Below are 26148 nucleotides of genomic sequence, written 5' to 3'. Positions count from 1 at the left end.
GACATACCTGGTCTTATATATGATTGACACTTCTGATAAGAGATTGCATACACAGACAGACGCATTGACCAGACAGTCACCCTCCCTGCTTGTGCATACACAGAAACACGGTTCCCCGTTTCAGTCATCCTACCTTTTTGCCAAGGTGTGATCATACCTCACCTAGTCCCCCCCTTCCTCTCACTATTTCCAGCTCCATCCCCCTCCCCTCTCTCACTCTTAACAGTCACCAGTAGGCTGAGATGACACCTCATCTCAATCAGTTTGCCTCCTCAAATTTGCAACATCTGCTCCCTTCTGTTCCTCTCCTCTTTTCTCTTGCGTCCTTCCTGTGAGCGCCCCACCACTGTGTAAGCACACTGCCTGTGTCATTTCTGTATCGTCACTTTGCTCCTCCAGCAGTCCCAGAGCAACCTGCACCAATCACAAGGGACTTTCCTCTCACAAATTAAAAAATAAAAAATCCCACACACGCCTTTAACATTCGTTTTACACACCTGAAGTCTTCCTAAGGCATGCTTCAGGTGGTTAGGGCACCTTGAGGTTTTGTGACTTGATCTGTAATTTAGGTTTAGATTTTATTGGTGTCGTTTCAAATCTTTGCTGCCTGCATTTGCGTGTAACCTGCATTGAGCATAGGTAAGGGAATCAATAAAGATTTCAGGCTGTTGCGGCTTGCTGCAAAAGAGCTTGATTACACTGAGATGGGAGGGGTGGAAAAAGCCTAGTGTTTTAATTAATCCGACTGGTGAGGCAGGCGAATGCGATCAGCGCTCGGTTCTCCAGGAGGCGGTGAGCCTGGAGGAATGTGGGTTTATTTTTCCCTGCCTGTTGATTGAAGCCGTGTGATTATTTAATGTAGACGTTTGTCTCTGTGCGGAGAGACCGCGTAACGATTTTCCTTAGCACGGAGGCGGCAATCCGTGTGTACGAGAAAAATGAATTTCATTAACGTTGCCCTGATTTCATCAAACAACCGACGGCTCCAGACTGCACCAGGTCATGCAGACTTTTATTTACTGTGTGGTTTTTATACTGCATTATCATTAGTTTCATGTTGCAGTAACGTCTGTTCAGCTTCTACTCAGGATCTTCTCTCATTGGCTTGACACTGCAAAGTCAAAGTCAGCCTGCAAAGTGATCTGATCCCATTGGTCTGCTGGAATTTGACAGTTGTGTTATTTTTTATTTTTTTGATTCTTAAAATAAATGATATTTTCTGAAATAGACTTTTTAGTGCACACTGTGATTCAGATATATATGAAAAATGAATCTATTTACACAACATGAGTAGTTGCCATCTAATACCTTTTTTTAATATTTATTATACATGCAGTTTTTTATAATCTCATATTAATTGGCAGATTGTATTAAATGGCTGTGATTTAATTTGTCACACTACAGGGCTGTTTGTGGGAAATACAGTAGAGATGGACTCTTACCAGAGAAACAGATTCCTGGCAATGGTCCCTTTTCACAAGACTGTGATCATGCGTTTCAGTGGTCATCAGTGTCGTACATAATGTTTTTTGCATTTTCACTTTTTGCATTTATAACACTATACTTTGTATTATATTAACTTTGCATACCTTTGCAAAAACTAGATAATGCTAATGCAAGGGTGTTTCTAATACAGCATCTATGGGAGTGAAAGTACATTTCACTGAAAGTCATGTCACTGAGTTTTTCCTTTGCTATTTGAGCAAATGGGAATGCATAAAAATATATTTGTGGTAGTCTCCCATTCACTGCTATAGAAGTTTACCCAACTCTGACGACTTGTGAAACCCGGAAATGTGAAAGGTCCATAACGGTAATATTTGTACACCCCATCCAGAAGCACAGAGCTAGTGAGAGCTGGTGTAAAACCTCTCAGACACTGCACTACACATATTCACTGCCCCACACCAAGACCTGTCTTAGCCATGACACAGGCTGACTGGACGCAAGGAGTAGAGCTGAGAATTCTGGTGTGTTGTGGCGTTTAGTTGTGTGAACTTTTCTCTTATAATAAAAATAAGTCATGTGTTAGGTTCTATTTACCACAAATAAATACAATACTTTGTAAATGATGACAGAATCTTCATTGTTGGTTGAACTATCCCTTTATTTCACTCTGTTAAGGGTCAGAATACAGCAGTTTGCATGCATGATAATTCAGGAGTGCATCATAAAAGTTCCTGTCACACTCTATAGCTTCTGTCTATTAAAGAAAAAAAGATTTAAAATTACTCTTTGGAACTACAAGCACATAAAAGACAGCATTTTGATTTGTTCCTGAAATGACAGGGATTCAGATGAAAATTAGAAGGGGAGCTCGATCCAGCTCAGTGACTTTATATTCATATTAATATAACAGAACCCCTCTGAGCAAGGCTGTTCGTTTGGGGGCAAAAAGATGTCGTGTCCCACTGTCAGGCCACCCTCACGGGGATGTGCCAGCGTAGTCACAGGCATCTCAGTGCACTGCTTTTAATTTTAGTCTTCATTTAGCACAGCACCCCTTGATGATCACCTCTACGCAGCGGCGCGCCCTGTTGGCGGGGGAGAGTCGACGCAAGTGCGCACTCTTGAGAGCAAATGCTAGAAATCACACACACACACACACACGTATACGTACATACACACTATCACACCTGCAGGGGGCACCCCGTGGGTCTACAGCTGAGCAGCCGAAAACAATAAAGCCTGCAGAAAAAAAAATCCCCTGTGCTCCTGAGAGACCTTCACACACAAAAGATTGAGCACCGGAAAATAATAGTAATAAAAATACAGACAGACTGACAGATAAGCAAGACAAGAGAGGGGAAAATAAGCTTGAGTAACAAACAAGCAGACACAAAACACAAGGCCTCTCAAACAATAAAGCGAGGAACTCTGCCTAGTATCCCATACTTCCACCTTGACATGTTCTTGACACTCCTTGTGATAAGTTGTGATGTTTTATAATGTTTGTGTTTTGCTAGGCAGGCTAGACGCACATAGGCAGGTTTGTTTTCCAGGCCTCAGTGCAGTCCTTGGGGCTTGACAAGTTTTCTGTGTTTTTCTTTGCTTTTCATGTTGGGTGAGTGTATAGGAACAGTAGGAGAGGCGAACAGAAGGAGGCTTTACTCATTTCACCTCTCCATCCACCCCCACCTCGATCTCCATCCGTCCATTTGGGCACGTCGCAAGGAATAGCATGCAGACACTAATGTTGCACTAATCACCGGCGTACAGAACTCACAGCACGTCCACTCTCCTCTCAATCGCCCTTAATCAGCCAACACATTTCAATTAGCATATTGTGTTTAACCTCCCTTTCATCTGCCTTTGTTAGTGGATTGAGCTGTAGTCAGCCTCTTCACCCCCCTCCGTCCAATGCTGATTCTCCCTCACTCGTCTCAGCTGAATTGCTTTTTTCTCTCTCCGGTTCACTTTTCCAGGGTCTCTTGTATTGCACGGCTGTGATCTGTGAAATAAATGTTCAGGATTGAACGATAGAGGACACACTCTTGTACATCATATACAAAGTTGTTAAAGGGATAGTCCACTCAAAACTGGAACAAAAAAGAAGATATATTGAAGAATATTGGTAACTGAATGGTTTCGGTGTCCCATTGACTTCCATTGTATGGACAAAAAAATGCAATAAAAGTCAATGGGAACCGAAATTGTTTGGTTATCAACGTTTTTCAAAATATGACATATTTTACACTGCAACAAACTACTCCGAGAAATTTTATGACATCAATGTCTTTATTGTGGTCAGTCTAATCTAAAGGTCTGTGCGATGTTAAGTTGTGAAGATCTTGGGTTTTCGTTAAAAGGCGTGTCCATGGCGCCATGACGAAGTTCGATGTCTCGCCATGGGAATAAAAGATGTTATCACTCAGGCATAAAATGTCCGATCTTCCCCAAACTTCACATGTGTGATAAGTCATGGCCTAAACACATCTGAAGGCCAATATTCCACTGGGTGTGGCAAAATGGCTCGATAGCGCCACCTATACACTTTCAACAAAGTGCGCCTCGAGCTATGTTTCACGTACATGTACAAAAATCTGTACACACATGTAACACAACAATACCTACAAAAAAGTCTCTTGGTACAAAATCTGAATCCCAACAGATTATCTTCAGCACAAGATAGAAATGTATACAGGTTGGGAACGACATGAAGGTGAGTATATGGGGTCCAGTGTTGTTTTAGACCCATGTGCCTTTGGTCAAAAACAGTTGCAACATTATAAAAAATATTATTTTGCATTCTGCCGATAAATTAAAGTTATATAGGTTTGGACACGAAGGGTGAGTTGGGTGAACTATCCCTTTAAGTTTGTTAATTTGTTTATGACAAACCACTGGAAGCTTGTTTTGCGAAATGATTGCGAAAGGAAATAGTTTATCAAATTTTGGCTTCATTTAAAAAGTTGTTCTTATTATTTATTTGGAATGACAAGAGGGTGAGTAAATGATGACAAAAGTATCATTTTAGAAGGAACTCACACCATAACAATGCTTATTTTTCTAGTTCTACTGTATTTTGACAATTTAAGACATGCAAAACCATGGCAGCCCAGTCTCCCTCCATACGGTCATCATGAGTGAGCCATGAGCCCCATGTCTGACCCCACCTCCACCATCTAACCCTCATGTGATCATAGAGCTGCTGACTAACTGTCACCCTGCCTTCTCTTTCCACCCTCCCTGCCTGTCGGACGGCCCAGGAGAGCCCGGCCAGCTGCAAGGTTTGTTCCCCCTTATCTCTCTCCATTCTTAGCTAGATTACCTGAATGAATGACCCCCCTCAAGCACACATACATCTCTCACTGCTTGAGTAGAAGGACCGGGGCTAAAGTACAGAACAGTGCATGATTGGTCACATAAAGGGGTCATGCCATACTTTTTTCATTTTTCATTCGTTTATTTTCCCTCAGGTCCCCATAATTTAGTTTTCATGCTCATTTTCCATGCTCTCTTTAACCCTCAGAATTAAACAGACCGTTTTTGCAGCATGTGAAATGAGAAATGGCTTTTACTCAGGAGCCCTCATCCTTCCACAACAGTCTTTGCAAATCCTGAATTACGTTGTGATAGGATTACAATAATAATGTGTTTAGATTTTCCTAACATCTCGCTTTTGTTGTTCGTTTTGGAGTAATAGTATTTTCTTGTTATGCTGGTTTAGTTTATACTATGGAATAATAGTGGCCTTTCTATCCTACTATCTATCCTAACTTCCTCCTTGTTAACACAGAGTAGTTGTTGTTTCAGTATAAATGTGGGCGGTTGTAGCATATTCAGTGAACTTGGAACAAAATATTTTTGGAGCTTTGTTAGAGTAAATAAAGCATTTTGAAACCGTCTCTCTGTCAATACTTCAAAGCTGTCAAAAGATTTTCACAACTTTTAAAGAGTTTTTCTAGCTTCAGTAAAATGTGTTCGAGTACATTTCTTAGAATTTCAATTGTTTATTTTTAATTCTTCTATACATTCAAATTTAAAATGCAATTCTGCGTCTTGTTTGTTGTTTGCTATTTTAAATACAGAAACTGAATTGGAATTTAAAATGCATTTAATTCGGAATATACAGTTCATGAGATATGATTTAAATATGAATATAGAATGTCGTGTCAAAAGGAGCGTGACCTTACTTATATTATGATGTCAGTTTGATTTCCATACCACATTCCCTCTGCCAGTTTACAACACCACCGCACACACACACACATTGTCATAGTGGTTATTTGTGCATGGGGCTGGGCCAAGGGCATGAACGCACATACACCTGAAGAGGCTGCTCTCCAGAGAGTATCGCTAATGTCACCACTGATTCTTAGTTATTCATCCCAGTGATTCTAAAGCCTGAAGCGGGAGTCGCACATGTGTTGTCAAGGCAACGCCACATAGATGCTTGCCTTTGACCCCAGGGTGTTCTCTGTGATGTCATAATAGTCTTCTTGTCTCAACTGTGGGTGCGCTTTTCCATATTTGAATCTTTTTCTTGTCACATCACAGCTATTATTTGTCGAAAATCTGTTTTGATGTAACCAAGCAGTCACACAAGTCAGATTATTTCTTTAGTGCGGAGTAGGGATGCTCATTTCGATTAATTTTCCTGACCGACAACCGCCGCTCGTTAATCGATTATTAACCGTTAACTGATAAGATTATAATATTGAATTGGCATTAAATACAAATAAAATTGACGCGTATCTGTGACCCTTTAAAAAAATACAAACATTTTTTTTATATATAAAAGGGTTTATTTTAACGTGCAAACAGCAGCAGCATACAGAACCGGTTTCAGTTAAAATGTCCACGCACCTGCAGCATTTCTGACAGTGAGAAAAATAGAATAAAAAATTTACAAATAAAAAAACACAATAGGCCTACACTAAATATATTTTTTAAACTTAAATAATTAACAAATTAAGGTGACAAAAAGAAAACACTGAATCCGTTTGAATGAAGCTTTCAAAAACCGGGAATTTTTTTCGTTAGCCTAAGATTTATCGTTAAATAAAAATAGCAGCCCTACCTCAACTCCTTGTCTAATTTTTATTTAAAAAAAGCAACATATCAATGTGATGTGGGGTCAGTCTGGAGCGCAGCCTTTTGACAGTTAGACCCACGGCCGAAAACACCCTCTCCGATGGGACAGTTGTACCGGGAATACACTCGCTAGTGCCAGCTTCGGGAAGCGCCTTTCATTTGCTTTCCACCAGTCAAGAGGATTAATATCCAGAGGAGGAGGATCATCTCTCATATAGATGTCAACCTCTGCTTCTGGATAATCAGTGCGTTATCTCCTCAGATCGCCGTGCATCGCATCTTCTCCCTGATAACATGGAGGGCAGTGTTTGTTGCCCTTCATCACTCGAAGCGCGTGGGTGTTTGCTTCGTAAATCGTACTTGTGCTACTGCTGTATTTTAATACAGCGCCGCATAATTTACAGGTAACATTGTCGCCCTTTCTGTTAAAATGATCCCACACAGTGCTTCTTTTCGCTCGCTTCATTTTGCTTCCCTTGCTCGGGTGCCGACGCGCTCCGTGAGTTAATAAATATAAGCTATATAGTAGGCTATTTTATTTTTAAACCATGCAGCAAAAAAAAAAAAAAGAACCTTAAAAAAACGTTTTAAACCATTTAACTGATAGTATTAATCGGTCAAAATGTTTACTTTCGGTTAACGGTTAAACGGTCAATATGAGCATCCCTAGTGCGGAGTGAAGGATCGTGGGATTGATTGTTGTCTCGTTGTGATAAAGTTGACCAGTGCTTTTTTTTTTTTTAACAGAAAGTGATGCCACAGAGCAGTGCAGGCTTTTTATTTTGCTGGAGCTGATGCCCAGCTCATGCTTTAGAGACAGACACACACTTACACAAATACACACACATGCACGGAGGCTGGCTACTAAAGGAGACCTGGCGCGGTCTCTCTGTGTCAGTGCAGACTTAATGAGGCAGCACACAAGAAGCTTTAGGAGTCAATGGATGTAGATAATGTGGATGAGGGTTCACTTCACTGGGTGCCTGTACACGGGCAAGCCAGTGTCTAGCCTAGGGCCACACTGTGTGTGTGTGTGTGTAGCCATACTCCAGCCCCCTCCATTCTGTAGTCATGAGAGCAAAAGAAACCATCATTCCTTCACATTGCATGTCACTCCCTGTTATCCAGCCCCTGATGTCTCTATTGTGCGCGCTGAGCCGATGTTAGGTTGAGTGGCTTTGGTGAGAGTAGTTATTCCTCAGTGTTCTGATGTTTTAAAAGGGTTGGGTTGGTTTTTATGGCTTGTTAATGGTGTGGCGTTCTCTACTGCAGCCCATGTGGCAAGTACGTGAGCTTGGGAACAGATGACAGCCCCTCATGCACATCATAGACCACCTGGAGTTAGCCAGCCGGAACCTCATAGGAGCCGGGCAACGTTTGAGGGGGATGATGGAGGGTGCGCTGCTAGAGGTGAATAGAGAGGGAAAGAGAAAGATTGAGGGAGTGGAGCTGGACCAAATCAATGCAACACACGGGCACAGTTAAACACCTGCACATCTGCATATGTTTAAGTTTTTCTTCTCAGGTGTCCTGAATACATGATTTTGATTGGTCATTCTGCACTCAAATATTTTTGTGTAATGACTGCTTAACTAAATAGTTGCCCCTGGTAATTGATTTATGGCATAGCTTGTACTAGTTTTATGATATCAGTCTGTGGTTTCATTCCTCTCACTTATTAAAATCATATAAAATCAGCATTTTATGTTTTATGTATTAGTTTGGTAAGCTTCTAATCAGGGTCCTGATGACCCTGTTGGCGGCAGCCATCTGACTGTAAATCATGTTTTACTTACTGAGCAAATCATTGCATAACCGGTATACACTTATGTTTAAGAGTGTGGGGTGGGTAAGATTTTGAAAAAATGTTTTTAAAAGAATTTTATACTCACCAAAGCTGCTTTTATTTTAACAGCTAAATTTTTAAACATTATTAAAATCCAAAATAATTATTAATGTTAAATGTGATTTATTTTAACAGCCATTAATCCAATCTTCAGAATAAAAAATAAATACAAATCGTTCAAATAAGCTGATTTGGTGCTGAAGACTTTTATAAATTTATTGAAAACAGTTGAATAGAATAGAATGAATAGAAAATAGATATCTTTTGTATTATAAATGTCTTTACTGTATTTTTTATCAATTTAATGTATACTTGCTGCAGAGAAGAATGAAATTATTAGAGATATGCAATATATATATATATACAGTATACACACACACACAAACAAACATGCACTGATAACCAATATACAGTTTAGCTTATGTTATAATTTTCTATGCATTTTTTTCTAAATACATTTACCATAAATCACTCAAAATTATAATTTATTTGTGTTTTGTGTACATTCAACAACGTTATGATTAATTTATAGTATGTAATTTATAGCGTTATGTTAATTTAAAGACAAGGCAAATAACCCGTATGATACTTATATGTCATGCTTTTTGATTGTGCTGTATGGAGATCTGTGTATGACTTGACATTCAAGCTCAAACAGGCTGTGGTGGCACATGACCCTTACATTTCTCCATGACATTGACCAAACACCACCTATTTCATTAATTTACCGTCTCTCTCTCTCTTCCTTTCTCCCTCCTTCGAATAGCCCCCACAGAGAATGTCATGTTGAAAAGGGAGTGAGGCAGCAGTGTTTTGCCGAAATGTTTGTTTGCAAGGCTGAGTGATGTCTGATCCCCCTGAGAGCTCATTTTGCCACGTTTGCGCTTGATTTGCTTCTTATGCTGTTTATTAAAGGTAATTACAAGCTGTTTGGAGATCTATAAGAGAACTGCTCAGGGGGAGCCTCCTCCAAAAGGTGTGGGAACAGAATGGAAAATGAGGTACACTTGCGTGCGACGTGGCGTAATCGCAGGGGTAGGGGTTGCAGGTGCGCTAAGAAAAAAGACTGCGGAGGAACGTTTCTTAAGTTGATCAGGTTTACAGATATGTCATGATCTCTGACACAGGAAGCGCTAGATCTGATGAGTCTTTGACCTGCTGGTATGTTAGCAGCATGTGCGTACATCTTTCTCAGGTAAATCTGGTAGAGGTGCAGCTGCCCCGTTTTCCCCATCTCCCTTCCCGCCATCCCAGATCCGTCCAGGTGTGTCTCAGCCAGCTGCCGTGGAGGGGAAGAAGCGGCGATATCAGGAGCTCGTCAGCCTCCCAACCCTCCCTTTTCTGTGCCGTGCGGTAATTGTTAAAAAGACAAACAAGCTGCCTGCCTATCTGTGCATAATGAAAGGGGGCCAGCCGCAATTTGCTCCTCACTTAATTCGTTAAGTATTCTGAATTTATTTTCTCGAGTGACAGTGGCATCTGTCGTAGCTGACGAAGAGGACTTACTTGCACATGACTTTACATATTCTTTTTTCCCTTTTTAAAGGGGGGGTGAAATGCTATTTCAAGCATACTGAGTTTTTTACACTGTTAAAGAGTTGGATTCCCATGCTAAACATGGACAAAGTTTCAAAAATTAAGTTGTACGTTTGAAGGAGTTGTTGTCATCAAACTGCACTTTCCACATGTACAGCTTAAAAAAAAAAAAAAAAGACGACATAAAGTGGAACTTAGTCATTTTCCAAAACCGCTAAGCAAATATATACCGTTTCAGTACATACCACATAGAGACGCCTTTGCTGATGCTGCTCTTGTTAAATTTCAGCCTCTGGATCTGTGTCACAGCTTCCAAACGCTCTCAACGCAAAAGCTTACTCGCGCTCGTGATTCTTTAGCTCTGCCCACACGTCACGCCTCTAGGTACAGACGGTACAGACTATCTTTCTCTTATAAATATAATAAAAATAAAGACTTTTTGGAGTTATGAAGGATGCAGTACTACTCTATAGGTACTCAAGATTAACAGGATATTGAGTGAAAACGAGCATTTCACCCTCCCTTTAATAATGTTCCGGATGTTCTTTTCCATGCAATTACAATTAATGGACTGAATCTTTAAAGTTTCAAAAAGGACAGAAATGTTCTGAAGTCTTTTGAAGACTTATGGTAACTTTAGTGTTCGAAACAGAATGGATATATTTCATTATTGTTAGATTTCCTTCATGAGAATTCATAAGGGAACTACTAATGTCCAGTTTATTAATAAATCATTCAATGAATCCCTTGATACAGTCAATGATACTGTCTTTTTTGGTTCTAAACTTAAATTTGTGTCTTTCCCTCTTAAAAAGCTTATCATATGGCTCCAAAGACATTAAATATGGTGTGTGGTCATTTAGACTGTTTTAATGATGCTTTTGCTGCCTTTTTGAAGCCTGGAGTTCCCATTCATAGTAATTGCATGGAAAAGAGTTGCAAGAAAAAGAAAGTAAAGCTGGTTTTGAACAACAGGAGGGTGAGTAAATCATTTAAAAATGCAGAGTTCTCATTTTTAAGAGTGGTGGGGGCAAGGTATACAGTAACTTTTGTAAGAACCCTAATTGACGTCAGAAAAGCAGAGCTGTGCAGGTGATATAACAGTGCCAGGTAAACTCCGCAAATAAAGTCCCCTAAATACTACCTGATAATTAACATCTGCTGTCTTGTGTGATCTTGCCTCTGCACATCAGCTCAGTGTGTGAGTATATACTGTGTGTGTGGGGGGGGGAGGTAGGAATAAGCGGATGTCACAGCTCATCAGTGCTCTATGTGAGATGCGCAGAAATCAGGGGAAGGCACGCTCTCGATGGAAGGATGGGGGCGGTGGTCCCAGAGAGACGGGTGGAGGCCCCTCAGAGTGGATGCGTGCACTCGAGCCCATGTGTGGGAGAAGGGGCCACCTGGGGTCGGACTCTTCAAGGCGGCTCTCTGAGGAATGGTGAGAGGTGCCTGTATGACAGGATTCCTGGCTTTGATCCGGAATAAGAGTCCGAGTGGGAGAGGAGATGGAAGGCAGGAAGGAAGAATCCAGAAGGGAATTCAGAGGTGTGACTTGTAGATAAAAAACAAGAAGTCATGGTACACGGTAGATCTAAAAGGCCTTTCCCCTGTTAGGTTTCTTTTAGGATTCACTATAAATCTTCACTTTTACCCTGTGGGTATGCCTCTAACATGCCTCTGCTGTTTGTCTGTCTCCTTGTTTTGTTGTGTGTATGACTCTGTGTTCAGAGGCTTTCTGTGTTTGTTTCTCACTTTTGAGTTCATCTGGTTTGTTTAGAGCATTCATTTCATTACTAGTGGTAAATTGTTCATAAGTTTTAAACTTAGAACTTTTCCAAGTTTGTTTGGAATACAGACTGTGACATCAAATCATTGATGCATATAAGGAAAGTTGTTCTATTACCTTTTAAGAGTTTAAACTTGGGGTTTATAATTATTATCATATCATATATTAGAGATTTAAAAGTATAGATTTACATTACACAATTCATATTACATAAAACATACATGAACATATTGTAAAATGTTTAAAATATCCTATTATGTATATATGTATATTTTATTGTACATAATGTACGACGTGTTATATTAAATTAAATAATATATTTATTTATTATTACATTTTATTTTAGATTTATTTCTAATATTTTACTTTTAGATGGCATTTGCCATAATTTAACATTTACTTAAAGGTAATCTAGTTAATCATGAAAAACAGTCGAATAGTTAATTTAATAGTTGATTGTAATCTTGTTGATTGTAACAAATCTCAAGATGAATTCACTTGTAGGTTAGTTGAGTGTTTTATTTGGTTTTGTTTTATACTGCACAGTATTTTTTGTCTAAATTAGCTATTTGGCATTGTCAACCATATCATAAAGAATGAATAATTTTAATATTGTCCATACCTAGTTTAGACTTGTGCTTTTCTCCTGTTGAGCTTTAAAAAAAAAACTGGAAATGTCCTGTTGGAAACTGCTGTGTGTGTGTGTGTGTTTAAACAGTTTAAATCTAGTTTGAGATGTAGAAGGAACTGGCTCAGTTTTATCATGCTGTTACCTCACTGGATATTCAGCATCACCACCATATTCAAATATTTCACCTTGAAATTTCAGTTGTAATGAAGAGATTAAGAGAATGAGTAAGGGGAGAAGAAGATTATTGGGTATAAAGATCGAGGGATGCGATGGACTGGTGAAATGGGGAGGGATCCGTGGGACAGAGGGCAAATGGGGGAAATTTGGCAGGGAACATGGGATGAGATGAGAGGAATGCATGATCAGTGCTTTTCCCTCCATACTCGGTACAGAGATGTTGCAGGAGGAATAGATACAGAGGGAGGTAGAAAGAGAGAGAGAGATGAACTGACCGGGTGCTGATGAGGGAGGTTGACCTTCGGAAGTGAGTGAGAGCAAGCGAGGAGGATGAGGCTGGCTGACAGGGGCTCTCCTGGTTTTTGGCAGCCTCTCAGTCTGCGCGGTGAGCAGCTGGACTTCATTAGGCGCTGGTGTTAATTACTGGGTCCAGGCTGCAGCCGCACGCACAAAACACTCGCCGTAATTCAGCCAGGGTCACCTTGAAATTGATCATTTACCATCAGAGAGACGAAGGCGGACTGAGTAGAATGAATGAACGAGTGACAAAAACAATTGGGTCTGTTTTTAAACCTAGTAAGGCACATTCCCAACTGAAGACTGTTAACATGAAAACGCTATGCATCTTAAGATATATTTTATGGCTTAATTCTAAGGCAATTTGAACCCTTGAACTCCAGTGGATGCAATACCATAATGAATTCCAATAAGCTTAGTGGAAAAAATGAACCCAAGATGACAGATGAGCCAATAGATACATTGACTTTTAAATAGGCCTACTTACTGTAGATTTCACTAAGTACTGAAAATGATGTGTGTGTATGTACTTTGTTGTCTGGTACCTCTCACACTTTATTGAAACTTTATTGAAAGTTGTTGGAAATCTCTTGGAGAAACTTTATTTGTGTGGAATACTGTATGTTGATGCCAATGGTAGAGTGTTCAAAATCGTTTCTTTTTTTTTTTTTCGTATTGTCTATACTGTTCAACTAAATAATTTAGATTTGATAGTTTGTGTTAAATAGAACATGTAGTATGTTCTACAGCTCTGTAGAAATGCAGGAACAGGTTCCGTGCCTGCTTGAGGTTCTATGATGGTTAGGTTGTTATCTTGGAAAGTTAGGCAGTGCGGCAGCTCACTAGGTTCTGAAACAGAGTTTGTGTCTTCCAGAAGAGCTGTGAAATAAAGACAGCTGTTTTTAGCTAGCGACACAAATGGTGAGTGTTAAATGCTACAGCTGTAGCAGGCGCAGCATAACGTCAGATGCGGGGTGAAGTCACAGTCAAGGCAGTGATCGCTGCGGCTTGGTTTCCTGTGACACCGGCCTGCAAGGTTAACCTCCCTGTGGTGGATGACTCAGCTGACCAAACCAGGGAAAAGGACCATTCAGGGCTTGGTATGTGTGGGAGAGGAAGCTGGCAGAATTCACAACATTTGAAGATTATTTCCCGTCCACTGCTGTGGGACCTCTTCACACTTATGATAGCTCTGTCGCACACACAGTTATACAATTACTTTAAGTTATTCTTTGGAGTGAAGCTCACGGTCCTACCTTGGCGACACTATGGTAATTACAGTACAAGAGGACAGAGAGACAAATGGAAGTCGAAGAGGTACGAGAGAGAGAGGATGTAATAGTCAACCTGACATGTATGTGGTCCCTGCGTACCCGAGGCATACAACAGAGCGCTTTTATTCAGCATCCTCAGAAAGCAAAAGTCTACCACTCTCTGCACTCAATAATACCAAGGTCTGATACAATCTCCTTCTTTAATTCTCAACCATGTCAGTTTTTCAGGAATGTTTTTGCCTCCTCCCTGAAGAAAATCAATGCATTCTGATTTGGTAATTTCCCATGGTGCCATGCTCTGTGCGCCCTACACTGAGAGAGGTGACAAATCCGGTCATGGTGGCTTGAAGCCCCCCCCACCCCCTTCCCACCTTTCTCTGTTTTCACCCTGCTTTTGTTTGTGTTTCTCTCTCTCTCTCTCTATCTCTCTCTCGCCATCTCTGGGTGTTGCGACCACAAGCGAGTTTAGAATTTGTTGGAATTTCGCAGCCCTTCCCGGTGCTCTGGTGAAAAACACTCATTTGTGACGGTGCCAAGCTGCTAATGGCGGATGGCGGGGTCCGTGCCGAATCCCACCTCCGCTCCCCCGCGCTCGTTATTCCATGCTCGGCGCCGCTCGCACCCCTCCCCTACATCTGCCAAACTCAGCTGCGAGGGAGCGGCATAATTATCCCGCCGGAGCCTCAGACGCCTCCATGCCGTCACAACTGGGGCTTCATTAGAGACCCGCAAGAATGCCCCTGTGTGTGTATGTGTGTGTATGTAAGAGAATGTGTTACGTTTATTTGAAGATATTTGCACGCGTCCCTTGGTGTGTTTGCGTGTTGTGTATGCATGCGAGTGTGTAGCGAAGCGTGGATAGTTGCTCCGAGAGTTTTATGTCCATGGCTTGCAGCGCCAGTGTTACTTTGGTGCCGTTTGCGTGTGTGTTTCTAAGTCCTGTCTGTGATAATATTCTGGTGAGTGTGCCATTAATGAGTGTGTGGCGTGTGGGTGTGTGAGGAGCTGATGAGTCGGGCTCAGAGGTAATTTGACTTCTTAGAGCTACAGACCCCTGTGCCAATCTGGGGCGGGGGGGCCCCAGCTCCCTTCACCAGCTGAGCAGTCCCGAGGAAGGCTTTAACAGGGCCTAGATTCCCCAACACACACATGCCGCAATGATACACACTTATATACTGTCAAAGACACGCACACTTCAAATGCACATTAATAATGAGACATTGGCCTCTCCTAAAGGCGCCTGTCCATGTGCGCTTCTTTCTGAGACTTGTTTGTCTTCTGTGAGACTTAGCTTGTAGCCTAAAGTGTAAATAGTGAACACATATTTTAGTGTTGTGAATTAAAAGTCAGTTAAGCCATTAAACAGAGGTTTAAATGCATGTGCAGGTGGTTTTGGGGGGTTTTGAGGAAATATCACAATGTTTTGTTTGATTTCTGCTCTTAGTTTTAAAATATTAGTGTGGGGCAATGATTAATTGCATCCAAAATAAGTTTTTGATTACATAGTAAATGTGTGTGTACTGTGCATATTTATTATGTATATATAAATACACACAAATGCATGTATATATTTAAGTAAAAAAAACATTTTTATATATTTATATATAATATCAATTATATGAATATAAAATATACATGTAAATACATGTAAATATTTTCAAAATATATACTGTATGTATGTGTTTGTATATATGCTTAATAAATATACACAGTACACACACATATACTATGGAAAAAAAAACTTTTATTTTGGATGCAGTCAATCGCGATTAATCATTGCCCAGCACTAATAAATATATAATATATTTGATCTGTTATTGTCGTTTAATCTATTTGAGATAAAGAGGTAATAAATACGTATATAATACATTTGATCTGTTATTGTCGTTTAATCTATTTGAGATAAACAAGAACTGTAGTCATTTTGTTGTCATGCAGATGTATGGATATTGGCCAGAATAATCTAAAAAGTAAACCAGACTAAGACTGAAATGACCTGATTTGAGTATTGAGCTGAAGTTGTCTGAAAATGCTAGCTTGGAATCAGAGGATTTGTTGTTGTAGATTTTTTCCCTCTCATTAAGTCTCTCTTTTCTCTCTCATTTCTCTTCTTATGTCTCTTTCACCTCCTCTACTTTTCTCTCTGCTCTCTGAAGAGTCTGGAGACTTAAATTGTAATGATGTTTTGGGTTCTTTTTTATCTTTGCCACACATTGATGTTGTAATTGTAGGTTTGTGTGTGTCTGAAAAAGGAAAGAAAGGAGGGTCATTACTGTCTGCTGTTCTCTCAGGCCACCGACTGCGCTGTCGTAGACGGCCGTTAGTGCATGTCATGTGGAGCTTGCTGTGGCATCACCTTGCCGCTACTACTATGTTAACTCTGTAAGCTCCTTTTCTGCACTTCTTATTTAGAGAAATCACTTTTAAGTCACTTTAAACATTTGGCCTTCCATTATGTTCTCTTTATATATTTACTCAAGTATTGCCTTGATATCAGCCAGAATAGTTTCACGCGAGACATCCACTTGAGGAAGAGAGGTTCAATTTTTCCATTTGAGACTCTGCAGAGACATCAGACCACCTTGGAGGAACCACAAGCCTCCTCTGCATACCCTCCACCCCAAAGGAAAGCCAGAACTTTTCAGTTCCAAGCCAAAGCAAGCATCCTCTCCTCTCCTGGGCCAGATCTTCTAGTGCAGTTACAAACCACTGTTCGCCCAAGGACAGAGGGGAAGTTAAGCATGAAAGCTACTTGATACTCTCGAGTCACTTTTATGCACCAGTCTAACTATTTTGAACCGTTTTGAACTAGATATTAGTGTTAGGAACAAGACAGGCATGTTTCCACTCTTTCATGACCTTTGGATGTGGGGTCAGAGGTAAGAGGGCAAACGCTGCGCTGACTCATTGCATTTTCTGCAGGCGTTAATTGTGCTGCTGGCACCTTATTGACAGTGTTTCTTGCTCTCCGTACTGTGCACATTTTGTCTCACTCACACCCCAGCCCCCTCCTTCCTCTGTCAGTAAATCCCCTTTATACTGGAGGGACGTGAGGGAATGGTAGAGATGGATGAAGAGGGAGGGAGGAGGGCGAGCTGTGAGTTGGGCTTCTACGTAAGTGTCAGTCATATTAAAAGCCGCTGACAGCTTTCGCTTCCAGACCAAACTCTGGACAAATAGCTCTCCAATCGATAGTTTCCCAACAGCAATATTTGGTATCAATGCGTGTCCTTCTCATTACACGATGAGGCCAGAGTCTCCCTGGGCTCTGAATAATTTATCCCCCTGACGTGGAGAGAATAGCAACGAAGGAAAGGCCGCCCTATCTCTCTCATACTCTAATGCTCCGTTCCAAAACCTACTGAGCTGCCTCCGTAGGCAGCATTTTAAAGCATTATAGCAGAGAAGTCTGTTCCAAAAGGTAGGCAGGGTAATTATGCTGTCTCCTAAGATATAATATTTTGGCTAAATTCTAAGGCAACACTGCATTTGCAGAGAAAGTAATCCCAGAATGTGCTGCGACAAACTTAGTAATAAAAAAAAATATAAAGATGGTGAAATAAGAGAAATGTTGAATACAAATATATTAACCTGAAATATGTTTCCTCAAATATTATTCAGATTTAAATTAAGAAAGCTTTTTAAAATCTCAGTTCTGTTCATGGGTTTGAATGGTCGCAAACAGGATATGGAATTGTAATTTGAATGTTTAAGTATTCAATATTTATTATTATTTTATATTTATTTGGAGTTATTGAATGTGAGGAAGTAGTAGAGCATTTCCAATCACTTATGAGGTTTCATTTCAGTTAAGTTGTCTAAATAGGCAGCTGCTTTCTAAGACAACAAGGCAGTCCACTAGGTTTTGTAACAGAGCCCACCACACTTAGCTCTCCATAGCTCATACCATGCACTCGCCTTATTCCCTGTTCCCAGCCTGTCCCTTTCTCTTCCGCACAAATCTTTCCCTCTCTTTCTCATGCTTTTCTCATCAACACATTTTTAGTTTTCCTCCAGCAGCCCCACTTCTCTTTTTAAGTAGCTTTGCATACATTAATCGCTCGCCATGCCAGGTGCTGCTGGGTAGTATTTGCCTAGACTCAGCAGTATTTGTGCATTTATGGGGTGAGCAGGGTCTATGAGGGTCCTCCATAAGAAGAGGATCAACATATCCATAGGTGTTATGCATCTTGCCGGTGTCTCTCTGGGGAAAGGGGGCTTGAAGAGCAAACTCATTTTAAACACACTTACTCCACTCCGACCGCATCTCTCCCTCATTATGGCGGCAGCCAATAGCGTGGGATCTGTGTGGAGGTGAGCCATCTTGAATAAGTGGTAGAGAACATTAGCGAAGAAGAAGATAATGGAGGTCTGGAAGGCTGGCTAATGAGTGCTATCCTCTCAGGAGCAGACCCTCAGCCCTATCCCTCTCTCTCCCTGATCAAATGTGCCGAGGAGAAAGCTGGAGGAAAAGGTTCCCGCTCCATCTTCCGTTATCTTTCTTGACCCTTCCCCCCTCACCCGCCCTCGCCTCCTAATCATCGCTAAGTATTATAAATGTTAGCTTAAACCAGGCAATCATCACTACACCATAATAATAAACTTTTATTGCCGTGTTCCTATTAGTGAGTTAATGTTGTCTGCTGATGGCGTGTAATTGTGCTCTTTTCTCGGCTTTGCGAGTCCCACATTTCCCTCATGCCCAATCAGCTACGCACGGGGAGAGAAAATAAATAGCCTAATGCTGTTTTAATTACTGAAAACATAAAGCATGAAGCCTACGCCTTCCCTCCTCTCCTTTCCTTTAGCTACCTGCATCTCTCAACAATGCAACTCGCAACCAGCGGCACTGACCGGCAGAGCGAGCGGGGCCACGGCTAACGCCCGCCCACTCTGTAGAGTTGCGGTAGATACCTTTAGGGACATCCAGAAGAGTTTGGACACGTTTGTGCTTCCATCATTAGCAAAGTATGCTTTTACAATAACGCTCTTTGGGGGCAGAGTCACTAAACCGTTCCAGCACAAAAAACTGCTTCAGATTTTGTGAACCCATTTGCACCGTTACCTGTATTTCAGGTGCATGCAAATAGACCGACGTCTGCAATCCTTCATGGCGAGTTCGTTCTTGGTGTTGTTTTGCGGTCTAAGCTGGTCATTATGTCCTCTATCTCTTTTTAGTATGCACACACACTCCCACCGAAGCACAAACATACACAAGCCCCTGTAATCTACCCTGAGAACTCGGCGTTGGTAATCTAGTACATTCTTTGACAATGCTTACAACAATGCAATTAGTTGCATATCACACACATTCTTAAACACAAAACAGCTTCCTGCAGTGTTTACAGCGCGCTAACATCCCACCCATACCATCACACACTCAATCCTCGACCCACACACACACACACACACACACCCTGCACTACCATGGTGTGGCGTTGTTTCTAAGGAAACAGAGCATTCGAAGTGTCTTTGTGGCTCCCAGTCAGCCGCCTTCCCAGACGCCACTGTTCTTATTTTAACTCGCATCCTTCACACCTCCGCTGAGGCCGGAGAACACGCTCGCCCCGCTAGACATGACACTGAAGCAGATGTTAAAAGTGCTCCTGCTGTAATAAATCTGGTACCTGTGCTATAACTGTTGATTTAAAACAAAAACAAAAAAAAAAAAAAACTACACAGTTATAAATGGATTATGGAGAAAAAAAAATACCTGACTTGCGTGATGGAATGTTGAAACACTGACAAAATGGTTCATTTTTATTTTTAGACATTAAGTAAAACCAAGCAGCATTTGCAGTGATTCACAGCTCTGAAGTTTCAGCTGTGCTGGCTTTTTTAACCTGCATGTTCTGTTTTGGGTCTCAGAGACCCCCAAGGCCATTTTATAGCTTAAAAATATAGCTAAATATAGATAAATAAATAAATCACACAAATCCATGAAACATTTTTCATCTATTTGGGGTTTTAGAGACCCCGTTGTAAAAGTATTGTAGTAAATTATCACATTAAAGTTCTGGTGTACACCTTTGCCATTTGTTTTTAATTGATTTATATGTTGTTATAGTATTTAATATTATTTTGAATTTGCTTTTATTTTTATATAAATAAGTTTTATTTTATATAAATAAGTTTTAGTTTGTAATATTTTGTGTGCTTTTGTTATTTTATTTTATTATATTTATATTCATGTATTGCATTACTTTTTATTTCAGTTTTGGTAATATTAGCAATTTATTTTAGTTTTACATTTTTCATTGAATATTTATATTTTATTTAAAAATTGTATTAATAGTTTTAGATTTTGTTTTATTTGACAATAACTACTCCCATTTCTAAAAATTGTATGAATAATTACTGGTTGAATTTTCTTAGGTTAGAGGAACTTAAAATAATTTTCATACCACAAACATAAAAACAGTTAAGTCAAACAAAGAAGTCTGCAGGGATGGACACAAATTTATTGCGGAGTGGAGAGGCAGTAAACTGCCCTGAGGATGTCATTGTGACTTAAGGTTTCAGTAGATGACAAGCAAACAGTTGGAATATTTTCTGCCTTCATATTCTCTTCATTTTCAATTTCACATAATGCGTCCTTCCCTGTAGCGAAGTAATCATATTACAGTATCATTACATATCTATTTAAATGTGTGTGTGTTTTGAAGACTGAAAGAGAGTTAGAAGTGCTAACTTTTAGCAGATGTTGTCTTGACACATTTGTGTGTGTGCATATTAAAGGCACGTTTCTGTTCTTTTCTGGGTGTATATGGATAAGAGCTGGAGGGGCAGATTAAAGGTGTGGGGTTTGTAACCCAAGGCCTGCTGTAGTCTGCCACAATCCCTTATCCAGCCTTGACCCAGACAGCATTGATCCACTCAAATGTGTGTGTGTGTGTACAGAGCTTATTAACCCTTGTTAAAACTATCTAGTCTCTGGCTGGTCAACTGTTTAACACAGAGAGAGAGTCTTTTTGGAATCATCATTTAATGCCACATGACATCTGTTAGCTGAATTTGTTTCTGTGACTTGTGATTGTTGGTCCAATTAGGTTAGGGTTGCACAGTCATTGCTGGCAGAAATTGTCGTACCAGTTTTAGTGTGCAGTAGTCGTCCAAACAATGAAGGAGCAGTCCTAGTGTGCTGTGGGTTCATGTATGGGCAAACACAGACACACTCTCGCTAAAGTCACATTTGTGTCTGGGCTTCAATGCCACAGACTGTTTTACAGGCTTGCTTGGTAGCAAGAAAAAAACGACACCGTAAACTGTGAAAATGCTTAGCTAGGAAACTAAGCGATTAGCATGTAAACAAAAGGTTAAATGAAAACACAAAAAGGTGTATTTTGATATTTTTTATGTTTGTATAATTTTATCAGATACCAAAGATAAACCAATTTTAAAAAGTTGCTAAGGAAGGGAAAAGGGCTAATTGGCTAGCATTATACTTCAATAGCAGCGCTAACACTCTAGCTTGACATGTCACTCCAAAGAACATTGGATAATGCTGACGTGAGTCTCGTGTGAGGGCTTTAGCACATTATAAGCAGCTTGATCCTTTTGTTTGTCACAAAGTTGTTTTGTCGCACAAAGTCGTATTCGTTACGTACTGCGGAACCATTTACAAAGAGGAAATCGACATCTGCAGAGTGAGGGGTCGAAATATAATGGCAAAAATGAAACAAAGTGCTGTGGTTACTATACAGGCCATGCAAGTTACCCTTTGTATTCCTTTCTTTCCTTTTCCTCTCTCACACCCACACGTACATACCCACAGTTACGAATAAAAGTATGCAAATATCGCAGCGTGTTTGATTCTCCGACTCTGTGTGAGGTCCCCACAGACTCATCAAGACTTTAGCACCTCCATCAAGTCAGAGCGGAGAGAAAGAGGAGGTCTCAGCTACACCTTACATCACACACCAAAGTGTGTTTGTGTGTGTGTGTGTCTGTGGTCTCACTGAGCTGCTGATGTGGAAGGTTGGTTTGTTAAAAAAGGGAGAAAGAAAAAAGAAAGGCCTTGGGTCCAGGGGTGTTAAAATTGACCTATATCACTGTAAAGGACACCTTTAATTACAACAGCAGGGGTTCTGTGAGGGTGTGCCTGGAGATGGAGGAGTTGACGGGACAGGAGAAATTCTCAATTGAACTCAGAGTAGAACATGCGTGAGCTCAGCTTGTCTGAGTCAAACTCTTTTTGTAACAATTTTGTGTTTACTTCAATTTTTTATAATTTTTTTTGTAATCTCTGCTCCCTGACGGATGAGCATTGTAAAAATCAACGGATTTCAGAAGGCGGGCATAGAGGAGAAACAATAATGTACAGTATGTGGAAAATAATGTGTATTTTGAACCTTAAACCACATAAACACATTTCATTACAACCAAATACACCAAATAATGTTCTTTTTAGCAGCATCATATGACCCCTTTATTATATATTTATATTATTATTAAACTCACTTTAGTGCACAAGAACATTTATTTGAAATAGAAAAATTTTCTAAAATTGTAGTCTTTACTGTGACTTTTGATGTATTTAATACATCCTTGCTGAATAAATCACATTTATTTCATAAAATAAAAAAAACACTTAAATCAAAACAGATTTACTGCTACAGTACTTAAAGAAAGTAGATTAAAAAAAAAAACAATGGGGAAATGTTTAGAATGGAAGACCAAATTCTCATTGAATTGTGATGATGAGTGTGTGTGTATATGGTCGTTTTAGCATTTGTCTGTCCGCTCATGCACACACAGTGCTGAAGACCTCTGAAGACTAACACTCTTCAATTCAGCCGGGGTAAGGTGCTGAACACTAACGACCTCATTAAACATCTTAACTCGGTGTAAGTAAGTAAAGTTAATGCTTTCATGTTAATCAGAATTTTTATGTTATCAGCTGCAACTTGGTTGCAGATACAGTATTTTGCTGATTTCATCTTACTGTTATGTAACTAAATGTTCTGATTTAGTGGGGTGTGTGTGTGTGTGTGTGTGTGTGTGTGTGTGTGTGTGTGTGTGTGTGAGTGTGTGATGGAGTATGTTTGCATTCAGTTTTGAATTATTCATTTGGAATCTTGTTGCGATAATCTGCCATAAGACAGCAAACCTGTTAATTAAACAGATTTTATTTGTTTGGTTGTTTCTTTGCATTGATGCAAATATGTTCTCGGTCGTGTCAGAACGCCTGTCTTGTTAGAAGCTCATCCGTTCTCATGCTCTGGTGTCTCCCTTCTTCAAAGTGTACAAATATATGCAAACGAGAACATTTGTCTGAAAAGACACTCTTTAGTTCTTCATTAGCGGAGGGTGAAGCTACAAAGAGCACAAACAATATGAGGGAAAAAAATGCGACGGAATGAATCAAAGGGGTGAGAGTTTTGTCAGAGGAGCAGAAGCAGATATGATGCCTGCCGCCCCATTTCCTCGGCAGAGCGGCTGAATTAGCATGATAATCATTCTCATCGTTTACAAGGGCGAAATGTTTCAGTTTAATGCCTTGCTTGTGTTACAAGCCATGCACTTAATTAGACGGTAATGACTCCGGCGAGGCGAGCGGAGAGAGGAAGAGAGGGGAAGAAAGGAGTTGAGGGGATGAGGAGTGAGAGCCCTTCACATCCAAGAGCCCTGCCACATTCACCCACTCCACCTGTCAGATCTCCACACACACACACACACACTGCATGCTGCGTCCTGTAGCCATGGCGACAGTTTACACAGGTAAACTGAGAGGCACAGTCTAGTGTCATTGTGACCCTAGGTCACTTCCTTTATGCGCTGTAGGGTATTAGCATATCAGGATTGCTTTTACATAATGTTATATCCTGTCCTCCTTTCACTCTACCTGTTTTTATGATTCTTTGGTGTTAGTGAAAGAGTGTGTTTTGTCCATCTGTCTGTCCATCCATTCATCCACCATTCTGTCTGTCTATAATATACTTTATATTGTTATATATTATTTTATTATGTATGTATTTTTATCAAACATATTCTTCATTGTTGTTTTTGGATTTTGTTTGGATTTTTTGCAGTATGCTCCAACAAATTTAGCAGTGATGCTCATATAGGCACGTTCAATCACTGATGCAATAACTGCTTGCATCAGTTCTTTTTTCCCTCATCATATTCCCATATCCTCACTAACCCATGTATGTTTTATACAAGAGTAGTAGAGCTAATTTATACATATAAATACAATAATATTGTGTGTTTAAGAGGGATACAGTCACTTTAGATCCTTTTAACATTCTCTCCTGTCCCATACTCCTCTCTTTCCTCCTCCTCCTGCTTGTAATAGGATGTCAGGGATCATGTTCTCCCTTCTTTCTGGTGAAGACAAAGACTGTGTAGTTAGAAGTGACTGAGTACTTTTACCATTAGAGAATGCAGGCTGGAATTCAACATGGGAGCAGGCCTTTGGGCACAGCCTGTCTCACCGCATTAAGCCCAGAGCCTGCCGTCTCGCTGGCTGTCGGATTGGAGCGATACGCAGGTCCATATCTCACCCCATGCCCTGGCTCTGAGCTCTCCGGCCTGGGCCAAGAGGTCTATCCTTCCCTGCTCACAACTCCTGATGACCTATGATAAAGGACGTGAGTTTACAGCATGTCATTCTGGATAGATTGCTGTACTGCGTGAGTGTGTCTGCAGAAGTATAAAAGCCTGGTTGGGAGCAGGGCTGTTTCGTCTCCGCCGTTGATCCTGCTCATGCTGTTCTTTGAAACGGCTGATAAATGCGGATCTTCAGTCACACTCTAATTACAGCAGCTTAAGTGCTTTAACCACTGTTATCGCAAACTGTTCTATTCTCTGAACCCTGTCAAAATACACACATGCGTACGTGCATGCCAGAGCATTTGTTTGTGCATTTATGCATCACATTTGAGTGTGCACGACTGTTCGTTTACGCAGGCCGCGGCTACAAGAATGCCCGGGCGTTCTCACGGGCAAAGGGACTTATCTCCGCATGTGTGCGAGCAGAAGTAGGATGTAATGGCACATGATGTTCCGTCGAATGCATTTTTCACAGCGCATAATTTAAAAGTTTCCTCCTGTTTGCATCTCCCATTGCTTCTGTCGACTCCCCACCTTCTCTCGCTCCTTCCATCAGAGGTTGTACCTCAGTGACAGCCCCCCGTGCCCTCGGACTGCCTGCAGTCTGCCTATTAGCGGCAGTGACGGCATCCGATTCAGCCATAATGCTTAATTTGCGATAAGGATTTAATGTGTGACACAGAGAGGAGGTGTCGATAGACTAGTGCCTCATCCTTTCATCTTATTCTCTTCCTGTCTTGGTCTCTTGGATGTAATTGGTTTCTGTCTCGGGTAGCATTGCTAGCTCTGAGTGCAAAGTGAGGCGAAGGCAGAGAGTGCTCAGTGGTTGGCGATGCCTGGGAGAGTTAGCTGTGTGTGTGGTGTGGGTGAATCAGGAAAGGTGTGTTTCCAGAGTGGAGGTGATTCTTAATGGGGTGTGGAATGTGTGTTTATCAGCTCCCTGATCGCTGTTTATTGCCCAGTCGTGTGGAACTAATATACTAATCGAGTTTGAGGCTGGGAAAGATGTGGCGGGAGGGTTTGCAAAAGAGACGCAAAAACATGTCGTACCCCCGAGTGCATGTTTGTGTATGGAATGATTGAGTATGCTCACATGTCAAGATTGTGTAAATATGGGCATGATGGAGTTAACCAAAAAGATGTGATGTAACTAAATCACAGGCATCCGGGAGATTTGATGTTTAGTGTGTAGGAAGGTGAAGAATTTCTGACCAGTGAGATTTCACTGTCGGCAGAGCTACAATGTAGTCTGTTACTTCAAATTTTGTTTGCTGTATGATGACCGCTAAACTGGGTTAGTTCACCTGAAATTGAAAATTACCCTCCTGTAATTCCAAACCTGTATAACTTACTTTCTTCTGTGTAATACACACAAAAATGTCTCTGCTTCTTGTCCATACACTGAACGTCAGTGGGGTTTAATGCTGTTTTGGACCCTGTTGACTTCCATTATACAGACAAAATATTCTTCCATTTTTTTTCTTTCGTGTTCCATTTTTAATGAACT

The 26148-nt window shown here is 40.7% G+C and overlaps 1 protein-coding gene across 3 annotated transcripts in view; it reads left to right on the top strand.

The window, feature by feature from the left end:
• LOC113061477 (zinc finger protein 423-like) overlaps positions 1–26148 on the top strand; it is a 144853-nt gene that overhangs the window by 76678 nt on the left and 42027 nt on the right. For 2 of the 3 annotated variants that reach the window (XM_026230614.1, XM_026230612.1), the window contains one exon: positions 4710–4730. The exons of the other annotated variant lie outside the window; for it this stretch is intronic. In XM_026230614.1, coding sequence (XP_026086399.1) covers positions 4710–4730 — 21 coding nt within the window. The remainder of the gene's footprint in view (positions 1–4709; positions 4731–26148) is intronic. 3 annotated transcript variants of the gene reach the window in all.

Source organism: Carassius auratus, chromosome 43 (assembly GCF_003368295.1).
Source record: "Carassius auratus strain Wakin chromosome 43, ASM336829v1, whole genome shotgun sequence".
Lineage (NCBI taxonomy): Eukaryota > Metazoa > Chordata > Actinopteri > Cypriniformes > Cyprinidae > Carassius > Carassius auratus.
This window is presented reverse-complemented; position numbering and strand designations above follow the sequence as displayed.